Source organism: Varanus komodoensis, unplaced genomic scaffold (genome assembly GCF_004798865.1).
Source record: "Varanus komodoensis strain SLA01 unplaced genomic scaffold, ASM479886v1 scaffold1, whole genome shotgun sequence".
Classification (NCBI taxonomy): domain Eukaryota; kingdom Metazoa; phylum Chordata; class Lepidosauria; order Squamata; family Varanidae; genus Varanus; species Varanus komodoensis.
In genome coordinates this window covers 121,488,254-121,507,154 of record NW_025335268.1, presented here as the reverse complement: position 1 = coordinate 121,507,154, position 18,901 = coordinate 121,488,254, and the positions used below count along the sequence as shown (strand labels likewise).

Sequence of the window (18,901 nt, the reverse complement as noted above, 5' to 3'; positions counted from 1 at the left end):
GAGCGCAGCCCCATGTGCGCGAGCCCCGGGCCCGCTGACACGTGACGCGCTCACTTTCCCTTGCGAGTTTGACAGGAGTTCCGACGGGGCTTTTCCCCCCGCAGCTCCGTGGAGGAGGGAGCCGCCGCCGCCGGCTTGCCTCGCCTGGACCAGCCCGCCTCCGCCCACGCGCCGGAGAAGCGAGGAAGGCGCGCTCCCCCGGACCGCGGACGCGGCGAGAGCGACCGGCGCCCCACCGAGCATGTCGGAGCCCAGCGCCCAGACGGCGGCGGCGCGGGGAGACAAGGAGTCCCGCAACCCGGTGGTAGGACCGCTTTCGCTTCTGGCTTCTCCTCCTCGCTCCCCGACCCCCTCGCCTTGTGGTGCCTCCCTCCGGCCCCGCTCGCCAGCCGCCCAGACTTTCTTTTGCCTTTCCTTCCTGCTGACCTGACCTCTCCCCTGTCCTTGTTTCTCCCCCTCCCTCCGTTTTGCTTTCCTTGCCAGGCCCAGCTGCTTTTGGGGCTGCGTTGGGGCCGCCTGGAGGAGCCCCTGGGATTCATTAAGGTGCTGGAGTGGGTAAGTTCGCCGTCCCGGGCCGCCTTTTGCAGGCGCGCTCTCTTTCAGAATCGGCGGGGCTGGGCTGCGGCACGGCGATCCCGCCCAGCAACGCGCACGGATGCTGCTCTGGAAGTTGCGGGAGCCACATGGGGTTTGCGGGTTGATTGGGCTGACTCTCTGGCCGTGGCCCCCGAGCACCGTGGAGGAGGCAGGCAGTGCCCGCTCAGGCAGCCCTTCTATGTACAAGGAGTCTAGGGTTTGGGGCTGGGGTATGTACGGCGCTGGCGTTAGCAGCGCTCACATTTCACTCCGGCGGGCTTAACCTTTCTGGAGCTCTGATCCTGCACATACCGCGCCTTAACTTGTCTCTGAGCTCACGAATTCTCTCTCTACTCCGGCTTCCCGAGGGGAGATTAGAAACCCTGGACGTATTTAGTCCCCGGCAAGTGTGGAGAGGCTCCAGTGCTAAGCTTTCTCTGTATTGCCCATGGGGATGTGCCTACAAGTAGTTGGCTGCTGTGAAAATCCCCATTGGAGAAAAAATTCTGCCCATCGGAAAAGTTAGGAAAGCAATTTTGATGGCAAGGAGGAGAAAATAATGAGCTACATTAGACGTGAATGCACCCTATTCTTCTTAAAAGGAAGCAAGCCCACATCTTCACTTCTGAAAAAAGGCGCTGGGAGCTGTACTGTGATGTTAATCCTGTTGCACTGTGGTAAAGTGTTGTACCAGCACTGACACTGCCTTTTGCTGATGTCTGCAAGATGTGACAGTTCTTTAGAGAGGAAGAAACTCTTTCAAAAGCAGATGGTATCTCTCAGGGGATATGCATTTAGAGACTTAGATTTGTGCAGCTGCACAAAGCAAACCCCGTACTTCAAAACTTTGGAAGAATGAAGAGACTTGAAGTATGTATGTAAAGAACACAGCTGAGATGACATCCATTTCACAGGGCTGTGCAGCAGGCTTCAGTGGGTTTAGGCTTCTGTGTGAACACATTACTAATGTTGGGCACCGTAAGATAATGCAAGTAGGCCACTTAACTGTACATGCTGCATTGCTTTAAGACACTAATCTGCAGACAGATGCATCAAGGCCTACTAGCATTTCATGAGGACTGTGTGAATGGATTGGCCAGTTAAAGCCAAGGGTCACAGGAACAATGAATGCATCATAAAAACGGCAAGTTAACTACACAATGTATTGGCCTTCTGTGAATCATTGCTAGATTGTTCATGCCATCTCAGACAGGAAATATTTCTGTCTTAGTTATTCAGTTTTACCACCAGACTGTTGGCATATATAGCTGTTTCACTTCCGATAAACCACACTTCATATTTTACATTCTGTTCCGTTGCCATCTAGAAACGTTTCAGATCATTTTAGATTTTAGCCTAGGTTCCTCTTGGTGATACAATGGTTGCATAAATCACCCCTAAGATTTTCACTGGGGGAATAGGCCAACGTTTCTGTGTTTGCCAAACAGAAAGCAACTTCCACTGCTGACCTTTTAGTAAAATGTACAGAAAACATTAACCCCATAGGCTCTGGGTCTTGACCTATGTTTTGAAATCTTTTAATATAAATTCCGGTAGAATCAATGAGAATGTTTGATTCTAGCAAGAATAACTACTGAAGGGGCATGATTTAAAAAGTAGTTTCCATTGTCCTGTGCCATGTTCAGATCTCTTTTTGCATGTTTACTTATCATGAGCATTGTGAAACATTTGTTGTGGTGCATGGCTACTCCAAGCCATCTGTGTAGTGACGGGAAAATTATGATGGTATGTTGCTCTAACACAGCATTTCCTTTCCGGTGTAAAAGCTTGCGTGTACTGGCATTTTGTGGTCCCCTGCTCACAATTCTACAGATTTGTCTCTAAGGGTGTACAGTTCAAGTGTATATTGTATCAGGCATGTATTGAGACTGATGCTCCTCAGCTTTTTGAAAGATCAGGTAGTGATGCTTGAACTTTTAGCTTGTTGAGTGTTTTCCAGCCTTCAAAGATAGTGAATACTTTGACAGCGATGGTACTATCATTAGCAGACTGCCTAAAGCCTAGCCAGGATTCCATAGTTCATGAGAGAGGAGTCAGGTGACTTGACTGGCTAATGATAATGCCATAGGAAGAGCCTTATGGCTTGATGGTCTGATCATTTTTTCTAGCAGTGTAGAATGGCAGACTGCTGGTGTTGTAAATATAGCTGGACATCCTGCACCAGATGAGGGCCTCTGGTTAGTTAGGGCATAGGAATGAGTGAGACCTCCTCTATGTAAGAGGAGTCTTCTCTTCTGCAGGGCTGTCTTAACAGCATTATGGGCCCCAGGCAAAGCAGTATACTGGGGCCTCTACAACAACTACAACTACTGTTAATTTTGGAAATTTTCCAAGGGTTAACATGCACAGATTAGTATGGGGCCCACGGGCAAGTGCCCATCAGGCCCATGTATTAAGACGGCCCTGCTTTTCTGGGTTCTTTTTGGGATTAAGACTGGTTCCTTTCTTTCTCTCTGTCTGCCTCATTCTCTCTCACACACACATGCACACTTTTCTGGGGGAGGGCGGGTTTCTTCCACCTTGCTATATGTTCTATAACACAACCACAAGTGGTGTGATATAGTAGTATTACAATAAATATATGAACTTTTTCGTAGCTCCATTTCTAAATTAAAAACACAGAAAGCAGAAATTGTTGCAAAGTGCAGGAGAGGCCCTGGAGGAGGATGGTATCATTTGAAGCACCCACAAACAGTGAGAAATCACAAGTGTGTAATAAATGCCTTGTATAGAAACCTCTCCGTAAAAAGAAGTCATGATTTTGCAGAGTGGATTAATTGTTTATGTTATCATCTTGTAGTAATAATGATAACATAAACAATTACTTTCATTTTGATTGTAGTAAGATTAGCTGTGGCCATAACCCCTACTTTATTTATATGCATTATCCATGTAGTTTTTGTTTCTTTTTTCTGCACTTTTATTTGGACTGCCAGTTCCAACATTTTTTAGCTATAATGTTGCAAGCAGTTACTTGTGCTAAAGCTTCTTCCCTTGCCTACCTTTCCAATCTAATTGTTATAAGAACTGTATCCAGTGGCATATTCTATTAGAACCTCTGATTCTAATAGGTTAGCTATGAGTGGACCCGTTGTTTTGTGCTATCCAAGTGTCAAAGCAGCACTGAAATAGCAAAGGTAGAGCTAGTCCCTGGTCCAGAGCTGGCTCTTTCTGTTGTCCCTTCGTCTGATATACTGCTGAAAGCAGCTTAGGGGGCCTGTTTAGTCCTACATAGCTGCTCTGTCAGTATGTGGTTATACTGAAGTTGAACCTAATGCTGATCTCTGTTAGTCTGGCAAACCTCTTATTTATTTATTACTGATTTACTGTATTTCTGTACCACCCAATAGGCAAAGTTACCTTATTTTGTGTTTGTGGTTATTGTGGTAGCTAGAAAAACTCTCTGGATACTGCTTGTAGGGGGCTTTTGGTGCCTGAGATGCCTGCTGTAAAGGTGCCTTGTGTGAATCAGAACAGGCCATTTTAAGGTTGCCTCATTCTCTAATGTATTAATTGCTTTTTTGTTCAGCCCTTTCTTGTTTTTCTTAAATTGTGCAAAGTCAGGTAATCCAAAGTGTATGCAGTAATGATGAAACAAAGTTTAGTGAGTCTAGATTGAAGTTCATCTGTGTTTATTTACCTATCATTCCTGAGTCCCTGCACTTCTTGTTGGGTTTGGCTGATTGCAGAGTTCTTGGTCAGATCATGTGCTGAAGTGGAATAACCTTTAGAGAGATGGAGAGTTTTGGACATTTGATTTGGGATTAATTCAATGCAGCTTTGGGGTACTTGTACTAAGGCTAAAAACGATTTTAATCTGTGGACAACTGAACTTTGCCCTATGCTTTGATGTAAGTTGGCCTCTTTCAGTTGTCTTTCCAATGGATCAAAGAACTGAATGAATTCTTGAGTTTCAACAGTTCTTTATTCTATATAAAAGTCCCAGCATTGCCTCATTTGTTGCAGAGGGGAAGAATCTCCAGAGTGCCCTTTTATTTGATGCATTTTCTCTCATAGTTGAGAGGTGGTCCTGAGGTTACCCCTGATAATGGAAAAATAATTGGCATTCATTTTTCAAACTCAGGAAAATTAAGTGGCAAGCCGTTTTTTAAGACAACAACAAAAGGTTTCGTTGCGGGTGTTTTATTCAGAATAAAATAGTGGGACCTGGAAAAGGCACTTGGCATGTGATTTTCTATTTATTTATTTAATCTGCCGGATTTGTGCATCACTATTATGGCTTGCATGCAAAATGACCTTATTAATGCATTGCTGAGCCTTTATGATTCCTGGTTAAATCTGGTGATTGTGCATAATTTCTGAGGCTGTAGTTCTTATCAGTTGGTGAAGCCAGCTAATAGTCTTGCATGGAGTGTCTATACCACCATTTGCTACCAACTGGAACACATTTAGTTCTAAACTCCTTTGCTTTTTTCTCCAGCTGTTTGCCATTTTTGCCTTTGGAGCCTGTGGTTCTTTCAGTGCAGAAACAGGGGCTACTGTGAAATGTACTGCAGACCCTGGTGAGACGACTGCTATCATTGTGCAGTTTGGATATCCTTACAGGTAAATGGGAATCTTGCTGAGTGCTAACTTAGGCAGTACCTGGACATTTAGCTGGACATTTGGCTCAGTGTTCCCACAACTGGATGCCCTTCAGGTGTTTTTGAGAATAACTCCCAGCATTCCTAACCATTGGCCGTGCTGGCTCAGAATGATGGGAATTGCATTTCCAAGCTTATGGAGGACACCAGGTTGGTGAAAGCTGATATAACCAATATCTTTTAATTTAGTAAAAAAAGGCAACAGTTCTGTTTCTAACATTTGAGTGTGCTTCTGTTTGGCAATCTTATTTAAAATATATTTAAATGAAACTTTTTCGGTGCTGTGTGCTATTTTCTTAGAGCGCTCTTTACTGTACATTGTTTTTCAAGACATTCCTATAATACTGACCCAAAGTATTTAACTCTTGACTCAAAATATACTTGATTTAGGGATGGAACAACTATATCGCATACTGGAGTGAGTGGCTGCTGGAATCTTCCTTGTACTGGCTGAGATCCAGGGAACTCCTTAGGCATGTCAGAGGGCTCAGACATGCTTAGTAGGATTTCTCACTGAAATAGCAAACACATATACACGCAAACATAGCTTCAAGAACTTTTAGTTTCAGAAATGGTTGCCATGCAGTAGGAAGATATGCTGATCAAGATCAAAGTCTCTTGGGTTCATGGAGCAGTTATTGGGTTTTGTGGATTCCTCCACTACCTTCTAGCACAAAGAAGTTTAGGAAAATTGTCACAGAGGAATATAGTTCAGCTAAGAGGCAGGCTCTTTTTTGCTGTAATATGAGCTATCAGCCATTGTTCAGAAGCTAGAAAAAAAGAAAACTGACAACTGGTGAAGCAGTCATTTGATAAATATGTACAAAAGATGGTAGATGTAGCGCATATCAGTTCCTTGTAACTTAAAAGGAGGAGTGTCTTTTAAAATGAAACATTTAGGATGACCTGACAAAGGAGCTGTTTGCATTTCAGACACTATTAAGGTGAAACCCTGTGCAAGTTCAGATTGAAAAAAGGCCTACAAGTCCTGTCATAGCTGGCTGTGAGATGCGAGGAATTGTTGGCCTTTCTCTCATCTAAACTTGCTTAGGAGTGCATCCTTAGCTCTGTAAGCATCACTGGCTGAACAGATACTATCTTCCAGAGGTACAGTGGAACCTAAAGGCCACAAGGAAATGTAGGGAAGAAGTCCGTCTCTCAGAGCAGGGGTGGGCAGATAGTGACCCTCCAGATGTTTTGGCCTACAGTTCACATCACTCAATACCATTGGCTATGTTAGCTAGAGCTGCTGGGAATTTTAGGCCAAAACATCTGGAGGGCCACAAATTGTCCGCCTGTCTTAGATCAATAAGTTTCAGCTGCCATCTGTGGTAAATATTTAAACTCCTGTTGCTATAGATTTGTACATATTTAGTTCCCTTTCCTGAATTTATGATTTTGACAAAGTCTGTACTCAACCACATTGGCAGTTTAGATAAATGTTTCAAATACAAGGCATGAAGAAGAGAACCAGTAGGAGAAAATTCTTTTCACATTGTGTGGGATGACTTACACGTAGGGAATGCACTGACATGTAGTTCTTATGATCTGTAGATCATATTAGCCAACACTAATCCACATGGTTTAATTTCAGAGCAATATGTTTGTACAAATATGTTCTCCTATTTAAGCTTTTCTTGATTTCCCATTGGGAAGATCTCTTCTGTTTTTGTCACCTGGCAAACATCTTTCCCCTCCAACAAGACACTGAAAACTCCCAGGGAGTCCCTCTGCCAAGGGCAGTGTGGCAACATATACCAGTGGCTGGGAAACTTGGGCACGAGGTTGCTGTGGCATTTATCTCCTGTTTGAGGGATGCTGTGGGCAGCTGGTTGGGTATTGTGCGAACCGAATGCTGGACTTCATGGCCCCTTGGTCGGATCCAGCATGGCTCCTCTTATGTTCTTAAATGACACTTGGAATGGCATTCACTTCATTTACAGCGTCAAGGCAAGGCAAGGCAAGATAATAGTTAATAATATATAATATAGTAGTTAATAATATGTAATATAGTTAATAAGCTGTTAGGAACAGAGCTTTGTAAAGGCACTTCCACTAGAGAATTTAGCAAATGCTTAGTAGTAATTCAGTGCTTGCTTTTGTCTATTATATCTTTTTAAAATTAGCCCAACAGCCAGTGTTCTCTTGCTGGATTACAAACAGGTGAAGAATTAAACTGCCATTGTGGCAACTAAAGATATAGAAATATCGAAAACAATAACGTACAGTACAATGCCAAACAACAAGCTGTACAAGTATCTAAGAAAAGGCCTAGATCTAGAACTAGGTCCCTGTACTGATTACCGCTACTCAAAATAGCAGACCAAGAGAGAGGAGCCATGTGTCCTCTGGAAGGATCTGAAGCAGTGAATTATAGCACAGCCCCCTTGCAGTGCTGGTCATTTCCTTTCCTCCTCCCCACACCAGTGCCAAACTGTGCATGGGGCCCACAGGGCAGCTGTGAATTCTGAAGGCACTCTGGCTTGCTTTGGGAGGAAGGAGAATGTCCTTCGTTGCAGACTTAAAAGCAGCGCCTGACCCGTCACATCTGTCATCGGTTAAGAGACCCAGAAACAGATCAAATACGTTAGAAAAGGGTGTTTTGTTTTGGTTTTTTGCTGCACCCTTTTTGCCTCTCTTCAAGTCTTAGTGATCAGTGCACTGGAGACAAATGTTTGCAGCTTTCAGCACACGTTACTGCCAAAAATAAGAGGCTGCACTAGATTGTGGGTGGCATTCCTAGGTCCTTGATGGCATGCCAGATTAGGAGACGATTACCGTTACTGGAGAGCAAAATATCAACAGAAGTCAAGGCATGGTACACTGGCGACTTGTTGGATGTGTACAAATGAGACCAAAGTAGGAATGAAATCAATCTTATGTTCAGTGTATGAAAGATGTGAACATGGTTATATCTTTGTGCATCTTTGCCTCCCTGCCAACATCTGATAGCTATAAATAGAGGCATATCTGTGAAGCCGATTGAAATGCCTTTGACGAGAAGGAGAACAAATTGGGAAGGGTGGCTGTGGCGCTGGCAGTGGCAGCCTGAAACAAAATATCTGGTGCATATTCTTTTGAAATAATGAATTCTTGCATATGAGTTCAGAAGCTTTTTAGACAGAGGAGGTCTTTGCTCCTGTCCTTTGACACACTTGTGCTATTTGGCATCAATAATAGGTTCATCAAATCACAGCAGCCTGCAACCTTTTAGTTGTGAGGTTATTGACCTTTTCCCTCCTGGTCATATTTTCCTTGCAGGGAACACTGTGTAGTTTGATGGTGCTAACTAAATTATGGTCAGGACAAGTCCTTAGATTCCTGCTTTAAACAGTAGCCTGTGAGCTCAGAATTTAACTTTTCCGAAAATTAACTTTTCAACATACAGTTAATTAAAAGATAATGTAGGAACACAAATGGAAACATGCCCTGTTGAAGTCACATATTGTGTTTACATTTTTCAGTTGAAGTTTGGCCATCCTTTTAGTTTTCAGCTGATTTCTGTGGACTCAGGTTTATTAAAAACAGTAGTATAGTCTCAGATAACTGGCAGAGGATTTGATCTGGTATACTTCTGAAATTTAGCTTTATAGTTCTTGATTACAACGCGAGGAAAACCTTCTCCTTCAAGCAGGTAAATGCTCAGTTTTATATTGGAAGTGAGACTCAACTGCAGAATGTCTGGTTTTGATACCAAGCTGGTTCAAATGGTGCTAGTGGGAAGAGGCTGAAAGCTATTTATATGTAGAGAACTGTTGGTGTTATACAGCATGATAGCAGCTAGGTGGAGAGCTGTGATAGCTCTTTGTGACTAAAATTATATCCATGCAGCTATTATTTCTTCAATTTCTGTCATTCACTTGATATGTCTGGACTCTTTGCAGAGGGATTCATGCAGTATGTTATACTTTTATAGAGCCCTAATCTATAGGGCAAGCTAATCTTTTCTATAATTTGAATGCTGCATTTCTGTGCAACATCACAGTAATTGCTCTGGGGAGCTTGCAGTGTAAGGTGAAAAACTGATCCTACAAAACGTTAGCTGTTTCAGCAGAATTAGTGGCCTTATTTGCACAGGATTTGTGTGTGAGAGGCATGGTGGCGCATAGAACCTGTTTGCTCCTCCTCGTGTGAGTGGCTAAACTAACTAGAGAACAAAAGCTTACCAAGATGTTCCAGCTGGAGTTCTTGGTTTCTTGTATCCTTTACAAGACAGGATTGTAAACCAAAGTTTGTTCATAGTGCATGAATCTTCAGTTGTTGAGGAGCAACACACAAGAATCTGGGTTTGGACATTAGGATTCACCAGACAGGTGAATCTGTGCAAACACTGTAGCCAAGATAGCTGTCTCTGTAATAAACTATCTAAGATCCTTGTTCTTGATAGCAAGTTGGGCAGTAAGTATTCTTTAAAAACCTAGCCTGCCTGTATAGAAAACTGGAGTATGCACTAGGAAAAGAGGGGCTTGTTTTTAGGAGGCTTCTTATTTTAGGGGAAAATGTTCTACAAATATTTCTTTGGTGCAAGAAATATTAGGTTGGTGCAAGTAATATTGGCACCAAAGAGGGATGCACATTCAGAGTAGTTCTGCTGTGAAAGACGGATGGATGGGGAAGGCTCAGTCTTTCCCCTGCCCTTGAAACAGACATATTGTGGAGACACAAGCTGCTCTCTCCAGAGCAAAAAGCGAAGTCTAGAGCCCGATGGTGGATCAGGGTGGGTTTTTCAGGGAATGGGAGGCGGGGTGGAAAGGGGAACTGTGTATGTTCATCTAACTATCAACTTTAATCAAACTGTTTTTGAAACCTGCAAAACCTGTTTGGCCTGAGGTTGGAGGTGGCGCAAAAGAAGCGTGTCTTCATGGGAGTCCATGGGACAATAAATAATATGTGACACTGCCAGTCCACATGCAGCTGGCACACCACTAGCACAAGTGGCCCCTAGTGGTGCACCATTCACACAAGCTGGTGTGACGCGCTTTCTACGGAAACCTGTCATACCCTTTGATACTCTTGGCGTATTGCTAAAGGAGAGCTGCACTAGTGGTACATTAATAGCATAAATGGGCCAGCAGTGTTGGATACTGCCCAATGCCGTTCTTAAATCACTTTCAGCTAGGTTAAAATCCTGTTATCTTTCTTTATCCAGATTTCTGTTTGTCAGAGGTGTCTCCCCGTTTCAGATATTTTAAGTATATTGAACAGTTTGTTTCCCTCTCCTTTTGACCTTGACCAGGTTGTACAAGGTTCCATTTGATATGCCAGACTGTATTGAAGGATCTACTAATAAACGGACACTGCATCTCATGGGAGACTTTTCAGCACCTGCTGAGTTCTTTGTGACTCTGGGTGTTTTTTCTTTCCTGTACACCATGGCAGCTCTTGCAGTGTATCTACGATTTCACTCCCTCTACAAAGAGAATAAGAGGCTACCCTTTGCAGTAAGTTCTCAGTTTGCTCTTTGAGGTTTATGCCCCAAGTCAAAAAAATCGTGTCTAAGGCTGCAGCCCCATGCAAACTTGCCGTGGCATAAGCACAAATGAAAGCAATTATTTGTAAACCTGTGTATTTTGTTTATTTTGTTTATTTCTTTTCTATACAGCCCAGTATCTGAAGCTGTCCGGGCAGTGTGCAACAGTTCATAAAGCAATATAATAAAATGCCATAAAATATTTTCAAAATGTAACAATTTTAAAGCAAAATAAAAAAGCTAAAACATATAACATTTATTTATTTTATTTATTTAGGGGACTTCTATGCCACCCCATTTGCCGAAGCCTCGGGGCGGCTCACAAACAATAAATAAATAGAATTCAATAAAACAATATAAATTAACGATATAAATTAAGTTGCCCTGGCCAAAGAATAAAATGAATAAATAATATTAACAATTAAAATAACATTTGAATAAAAAGGTCTTCGCCTGGCACCAAAAAACAAATAACGATGGCGCCAGGCGGACCTCTCTGGGGAGCACATTCCGTAGATTGGGCGCCACTGCAGAGAAAGCCCTCCTCCGAGTACTTACCCTCCTAATTTCCTTCACGGAGGGTTCCCGGAGAAGGGCCTCTTCCACTGATCTCAAGGGGCGGGCGGGCATATATGGACGTAAGCGCTCCTTCAGGTAACCAGGACCCAAGCTGTTTAGGGCTTTATAAGTCATCACCAACACCTTGAATTGGGCCCGGACTTCAATGGGAAGCCAGTGAAGCTGACGGAGGACTGGAGTCATGTGAACATAACGTCCAGTCCCCGTCAGCAGCCTGGCAGCTCTATTTTGAACCAATTGAAGTATCTGGACCGTCTTCAAGGGTAGCCCCACGTAGAACGCGTTACAGAAGTCAAGTCGGGAAGTCACCAACTCGTGTGTCACTGTCGCCAGGTAGTCGTTCTCCAGGTAGGGGCGCAGCTGATGGATCAGCTGAAGCTGAAAGAAAGCGCTCCTCGCCACCACTGTCACCTGAGCTTCCAGTGAAAGCTCTGGGTCGAGGAGCACTCCCAAGCTGTGGACCTTGTCCCTAAGAGGGAGTGCAACCCCATTCAGGACTAGGTTCAATTCACCCTCTCCGAAGCCCGATCCGCCAACCGACAGGACCTCTGTCTTGTCTGGATTTAGCTTCAGTTTATTGGCCCTCATCCAGCCCATTACCTCGGCCAGGCGTTCAGCACAGCCACTGCCTCACCTGGATTGGTGGAGAACGAGAGGTAGAGCTGGGTATCATCTGTGTACTGATGATTCCTCAGCCCACACCTCCTGATGACCTCTCCCAGCGGTTTCATGTAAACGTTAAACAGCAAAGGGGACAAAATGGATCCCTGCGGTACTCCATGGCATAGCTGCCATGGCGCAGAGCCATAGTCCCCCAGCACCACCTTCTGGAATCGGCCATTGAGATAGGAGCGGAACCACTGCAAAGCAGTGCCTCCGACCCCCAGTCCCACTAGCCTATCCAGAAGGATACCATGGTTGATGGTATCAAAAGCCACTGAGAGGTCCAGAAGAACCAACAGGGGTGCACTCCCCCTGTCCTCCTCCCTGCACAGGTCATCGTACAGGGCAACCAAGGCAGATTCAGTACCGTACCCGGGTCTGAAGCCAGACTGAAATGGGTCCAGATAATCAGTTTCATCCAAGAGTGCTTTTGAGATTACTGGCAATTCTTAATTCAAATAGAAGTACTGTCCTTTACTCTTTATATTCTGTTTGCTCTTGGGGCCCCTTCACATCAAGGGCTGACTTTCACAACCAAATCATGTGTTGAGTGGATCTGGGCTGTATCCAATATACGAATCTTGTCCTTGGAGCCCTAGGACATGGCAAGTTGTACTTGCTGACATTCCTGCTTTTACTAAAGTACTAAATCTGTAGGCCCCTCATCTAGGCTGCCATCTCTGGGCCCCATTATAAGGAAGAGCTCTGAAGGCAAAAGCTAACTGCAAACTATCTAAATGTAGAGCTAAAATGTAGAGCCATTCTTTTCTTTTGAGAGACACGTATGGCCACTTGAATTGCACTGGCTCCATATCACTTGTATATCTTTCCAAAGCATATTGGATCACTGTTGAAACTTGGACAGGGATATTTTGGAACACAAGTAACTATGGAAAGAGCTCAGGAGACAAGACGAAGGGATAGCCCAGCATACAGCAAAACCTGCTGGTTTAGATAGAACAGAGAGAATAGTTGTGCTCTGAGATGGCACGGTTGTGGTCTTTTTTGATATGTGTTTTTAATCATTTAATGAAGATGAATAGCAACACTTGTACAACCAATAGTATAGCATCAAATCCAATAGCTACTCTTTAAAAATAACAAATAACCCAACCTATTCAATTGGAATGAATTATTTCAAAATACAGAAAAATGAAAGTCACCTTATTGACTAACAATTCTAATTTCTTCTATATACCAAATCAGTCCATTTATCCATACCACTACTTCCAAATTTAGAGTGCAATCTTGTGGTGGCTGGAGAGGCTAGATGGCCATAGGATTTTTGCTTTGGAGAGCCAGGTACAAGCGCTCCACCCTCCTAGCTGGAAAAGTTCTCCGACTTCATAGCTGGTCTACACTCAGGGCATCCTCCCCACAGCTTCAGCCTGGTGCAGAAAGAACCGCACAGGTTGATGGGGTTCAGGAGGCATTCTGGGGGGCAGACAGGGGAGGAGACAGGCACTGCCAGGCTGCAAAGTGTCCTGGTAGTACCTCAGCCTTCTTTCTTTGGCATATATAGGATGCCTGTAATTTTCTAAGCTCATAGAGTTATGAGCATCCGGATTTTCTTCTACTTGGAATGTTGACTAGTTTTGAGTATTCAGCCAAAAGAATCTTGGCTGCAGTTAATATATCGAAAATTGAATAAGAAAAATCTGATTTATAGTAGGTACATCTATTATATGATTAAACAAGCTAACTAATGGATCCACCCTAAGTCTCACCACTGTTACTTGCCCAATCATATTTAAAGTATGAATCCAAAAGGTTCTTAAAGCAGGGAACACCCATAATATATGAGCCAAAATGGCATCTTAACTGAGCCCCAAATCTCTAGAATTATTAGTCCTGGAAATTCTATTACTTTTTTGCATTTATATACCACCACTAATAAATAATTTTGGTTAAGCTTCTTTAAATTCAGTATACACTGAGAATAGTTTAATGAGATCAAATGCCTTTTGTCAAACCCTTTTGTCAGCCATACGTCCTAAATCTATGCGTGGCTTCTAAATGTTCTTAACTGTCTGAAGAGACCTTTGCAGTTCTTCTTTGAGACCTGATCCTTTCTGTTTCTCTTCCCTGCAGGACTTCTGTGTGACTGTCTCATTTACCTTTTTCTGGCTAGTGGCATTTTCGGCTTGGGGCAAGGGCCTATCGGATGTGAAAGGAGCCACACGGCCTTCCAGCCTCATTGCGGCCATGTCAGTGTGTCAGCTCAAGAAGGCTGTGTGCAACGCTGGGGCCACCCCTTCCATGGGCCTGGCTAACATCTCTGTGGTAAGCATGGCCTGGGGTGCAAAACTATGTAGGTTTGGGGAGAAGTTGGGGGGGCTTTGGCTGGGTCAAATTTGGGCCAAAGCCACCCAGTCTAGTGATGACCAGGATCCAGATTTTCTGATTCCCAGTGCAAATAAATATTTGGTTTGGTTGTTTTTTTAACATTTATAGGCCACCTGGGGCAGCAAACAAAAATTTAAATACAACATTACATAATGTAACATTATTTTAAAAACTTTTCAGTTGGAAAAAAAAACTCTTTTGAAATTAAAAAAACAGAAAAATAGTACATTTCAAAATATAACACAGCCAGTATTTTTTTTAAAGCTGCAGGTAGTTTTTAAAAGGGCTTTTTAAATGCCAAGTCAGAAGGGACTGAAATATACCCGTAAGGAGAGGCTTTGATATATTAGGACCCACCACTAAGAACCCAGCATTCTTATTGTTCCAAATTGTGCTGCTCTGTTTTTTAAGTTCTTTGGGTTGAGGTGTCTTGACTTTTTATATTCTGCACTGCCTTGGCAATCTTTGATGAAAAGGAAGTACTGGAATGCTTTTAGTAGGTCCTAAAAGGTGGGACAGCAGGCAGGCCCTCCATGGTTAATTCCAAGGCACGAAAGGCACGAAATGTTCTTAGGGACATAAGGCAATTCTTCAGACAATCTGGGCCCAAACTCTGTAGAGCTCATGTTCTGGTTAATATAGTGTTGTGGGTTTAAACTGTAGACCAGGAAGCATAGCAGTTCCCCTAATAAAGCTTTCTCTCACCCACTGCCCTCCAGACATGTTGGATCTCAAATCCCAGCATTTCTAGCCAGCACTGAGTTGGGAAGGTTGCCCTAAAAGTGTAATACTACCTATTTGGAGATGATGTAACTACATACTTGAGCAGCTGGTGAGCAGCAGCTGGATAACAGGCAAACAGGGTATTTTTAAGGCCCGTTATTTTGCCTTATATTCAACCTCAGTTCAGCCCTTGTAGTCCGAAATATAGGTGATCACAGCCACTGTGCATACACATATGTTCAAACTGGAAGAAATTTGCCGTGTTGCTATTCTGGTGATACAGAGACAATGTGAACAAAAGGAGAACAACATTGGGCCTTTAGGAGGATCTTGACTGGTCTTGCGTGAGCTTGACTGCTGAGAGTTCTTGGCTCTAAGTACTTTAATAACTACCTCTCTCTCTCTCTCTCTCTGTCTCTCTCTCTGTCTCTCTCTCCCCCCTTTCTCAGCTGTTTGGTTTTGTCAACTTTATACTGTGGGCTGGAAACTGCTGGTTTGTTTTTAAAGAGACCCCTTGGCATGAACAGACCACCAACAAGGAAAGCTCTGTTGAACAAGGAACTGTTGATAAGCAATAAAGAACCTTCCCCCTCACTCCAGAAGCCTCCTTTTCCCCCTCCAGGAACAGGCAGTGCCTTGTGTTGACAGCGTGCTCATCCCATTCACAGCAGGGCAGGAAATGTGCCTTCTCTGCCATCTTTGCTGCTGTCCAGCCGTCACGGTTGCTTCCCTTTGTGACTGTTATGGGATGCCTTCCTCCAGCTGAAATCACAGGTCCTCTTGTAGTCCTAGATATACAGACTACATGGTTACAACACAACTTTTCTTCATTTCAATTATTTCAAAATACACGTGTATGTTGTTCTAAAGTGTAACTTCGGTCACCAGTCTTAGGATGTGCGGCATTGTTTCTTCACAGCAGCTTTTCACCAGTTTACAAAGGGAAAAAAAAGCAGGCAGCATTGGATAGGAGCAGAGAGAGAATTTGGGCATTAGTGCCACAGAACCTGGAGTGTCTAGGTTCCTTTTAAAGTAAGTGCACTTTCTACTCTGCAGTCATAATTAAAGGAGAAACAGCAAAATACCAGCTGGCTTAGAAAAATAGAGGAGAGAAATTAAGGGAATATTTTTACTTTTGATAAATCAGCCGGAAGGAAGGAAGGAAGGAAGGAAGGAAGGAAGGAAGGAAGGAAGGAAGGACGGAAGGAAAGGTGTCACATCATGGAGTAAGAACATACTAAACATCTCTCTCTCTCTCTCTTTCTCTTTCTGGCTGTCTCCCCTTATCTCAATTGGATGAAACCTTATGATGCTGTTTGCCATCAGGTTGCTAGTTCATCTTCACATGGTGAAGATCTGATGGTCCTTCTCTTTTGTTTCTGGTAGATGTGCACAGTGTCTATGCCAAGATACCAGTGCTGACTCCTGCCAGTGTGAGCTGTTTAGCAGCTGATGACCCTTTCTTCCCTACACTGTGTCTTATACAGAGAGCAGAGGAAAACCCTTCATTGCATAGAAGTAGAGTCAGTGAAGTATTTTTGTCACTCCTTAGAGGAAAACCTTAGACACCTGTTTCATATTTTCCTGAGCTTTTATTTTACTTTTAAATAAAACATTATGAGTGGACTTCCTTGAGAAATTATGCTGAGCTTCTAGGATGGTTGTAGCCCCAGAGGCCTAGAGTGTTCATTGCCAGGTTGAAAAATGTGTAGAGGTAGGATGGGGTTCCACCGAATGTGCCATGTGGTTGAGAATCTTTGTTGCTAGTGACCTTGAAACTAGCTCTTGAACTACTGCTAATAGAAACTGCTGATCCCTGAACTTCGTGGTGTGCATCGTTTGTCACTGAACTTACAAGCCACTGTCTTCTAGCAGCACCTCCTCAAACTCCACTGTGGCTGTAGAACGTTATAGATCATTTGATGGAGGTGTGAGACAACATGGGAATTTTTAAGGAAGTTTCTAGGATCCCTAGATGTCTCTCCAGCAGATGATGGGACCACCAGAAAATAAGGTGGGGAAAATAATGACTTTGTCTATTTTCTCTGCATCTCCTTAACCATAGAAACAATTTGCTTAGTACATAGTGAAGGAAGTAATTCAGGAGAAGGGCACTAACTTTCACTTTTTTTCCTTCTACCAGTCACACTGTTGATAGAAGCAAGGGATTGAATCGTGACTGTGAGTTTTCTCTGAACTCTTGTCACCCAGTTTCTGAATCCTACAGAGAAGAAGCTCCACCAAATCCCTAAATCCCATGCTTCCATATTAGAGGGGCAAAATTTGTCCTTACTTTTCTTAGAGGGGGAAAATAGCTTTCCAGGAAGTGGGTGTGCAAGTTCTTTCTCTGCTTTATTAAACCTTTCACATCAGACCTTGTCTGGTCTTGTTCTATTTCTTATTTCCTCCTCCTCCTTTTCTTGCTGACAGAGAGGAAAAATCTCTTACAGAAGGAGAAATGTAATGGTGCTTAATTAGGGATGGGACCTCTGTGTTAAGCAGATCCCTTTTGTACTTTTGTAGCTTGGTCTCTTTTGCCCTAAGTTTTGATTCCTGCCTTTATGGCAGCCTGTAACATCTCTGCAGTGAAACTGCAAAGGCTGAAAGCATGGAGTGACTCTTGTGTTGGTGTAGTGTCCACGTATCCTGCAACATAAGGGAAAGAGGAAACAAAAAAGAGAACTCCCTAGTTAATAGGCAAGATGTTTCCCTCAAACTTCCAGACTATCCTTAAGAATTATCTTTTCTGCTAATTTAAAAAACAGTGGGTTTTTTTCTTTTTCCTTCTGCAAAACTGTGGAAGCGGCACCTTGCCTTATAATGTGTTGCATGGCTGCTTGTTACAGGGATTCTTACAATGATTCTCTGAGGCACTTGAATTCAGTCCTCCATGACACTCCTCTTTAAATATGTGAACCTTTCATCCAACCTTGCATACATGCCTGTTTTCTGTATCTTCTGTATGCTGACTTCAAGATTTGACCAAGGTCCTCAGCTAATTCAGATCAATGTTGCAGTTGAATGCTGCCACTTCATACCAGCTGAGGGTCTGCCCTTTCCGCATGAGCCACAGGCTGCTTCAGGAATGTTGCTTCAAACATCAGAAGTGTTCTGTGCAAATAGAAGCAGGCATAGACTGCTGCAGGATCGTTGTTGCTCAGTTGGCCAGAACAGTGCATGAAAAAGGAAATGGTAAGTGCATACCATTGATCGTGATTCTGCAAGTCGTTTTCCACATGGCCCAAATTCTTGCAAATGTGCTTGTCTCTGTATTTATTTGCATAAAGAGAGAGAATTGGCCTAGTAGCATTACATTTGGCATTCCCCCTGTACACAGCACCTGAACAAGTAACAGGTGCAGGATGTTCTACACCCATGCGGGTTCTCCTCCTCTTTGGATGTACTCATTGTGTTGAAACCACAGTCATCCTGTATGACTAACCTGCAGACTTCAAGCTGCTTATTAGGCATGATGCAACCTTCCAATGTAATAGAGCCCTACAGGCAGACTTCAAGCAGAGGAAGGGGACAAGCAGAATCTCTACCAGAAAGAACGGGGAGGGCCAACCTCGACTTGTGCTAACGTTGTATTTTGTGGCCTATTTTTTGTTTGTTTATTTTGATCGGGGTGAGAGGAGGGTCTAGGCCTGGCATTTATACAAGTGTTCAATTGTGTGGTTAGTGATATGTAAAGAGAATATACCCAGAAAATTCACCTGCTCTGTCCTTAAAGAGAGCCACAATTTCCACGGAAAGAGGAGCAGAAACCAACAGCCTGCTACTGAATGCCACTGGGGTCTGTCACCGCTGTCCTATCTCAGCCATTCACTTTCTAGTGACAGTATGTTGCATGCTTTCCCTCCCTCCCGGTGATTGTTATTGTGGCTCTAATAAAGTGTCTCGAGAGTTGCTCGAGGGA

The 18,901-nt window shown here is 43.5% G+C and overlaps 1 protein-coding gene across 2 annotated transcripts; it reads left to right on the top strand.

Annotated features, from left to right (window-relative positions):
- Window positions 1–57: 57 nt before the first annotated feature.
- On the top strand, window positions 58–18,901 carry SYPL2 (synaptophysin like 2). Of its 2 annotated transcripts, none has more exons than XM_044443440.1 (6): window positions 58–304; window positions 484–555; window positions 5,039–5,163; window positions 10,438–10,642; window positions 14,005–14,196; window positions 15,490–18,901. In XM_044443440.1, exons 1-6 carry the CDS (start codon window positions 242–244, stop codon window positions 15,625–15,627), a joined length of 795 nt encoding a protein of 264 aa, XP_044299375.1. In that variant the 5' UTR covers window positions 58–241; the 3' UTR covers window positions 15,628–18,901. The 2 variants fall into 2 exon arrangements, with proteins under 2 accessions (XP_044299375.1, XP_044299385.1); XM_044443450.1 differs by having other exon boundaries at window positions 15,432–18,901.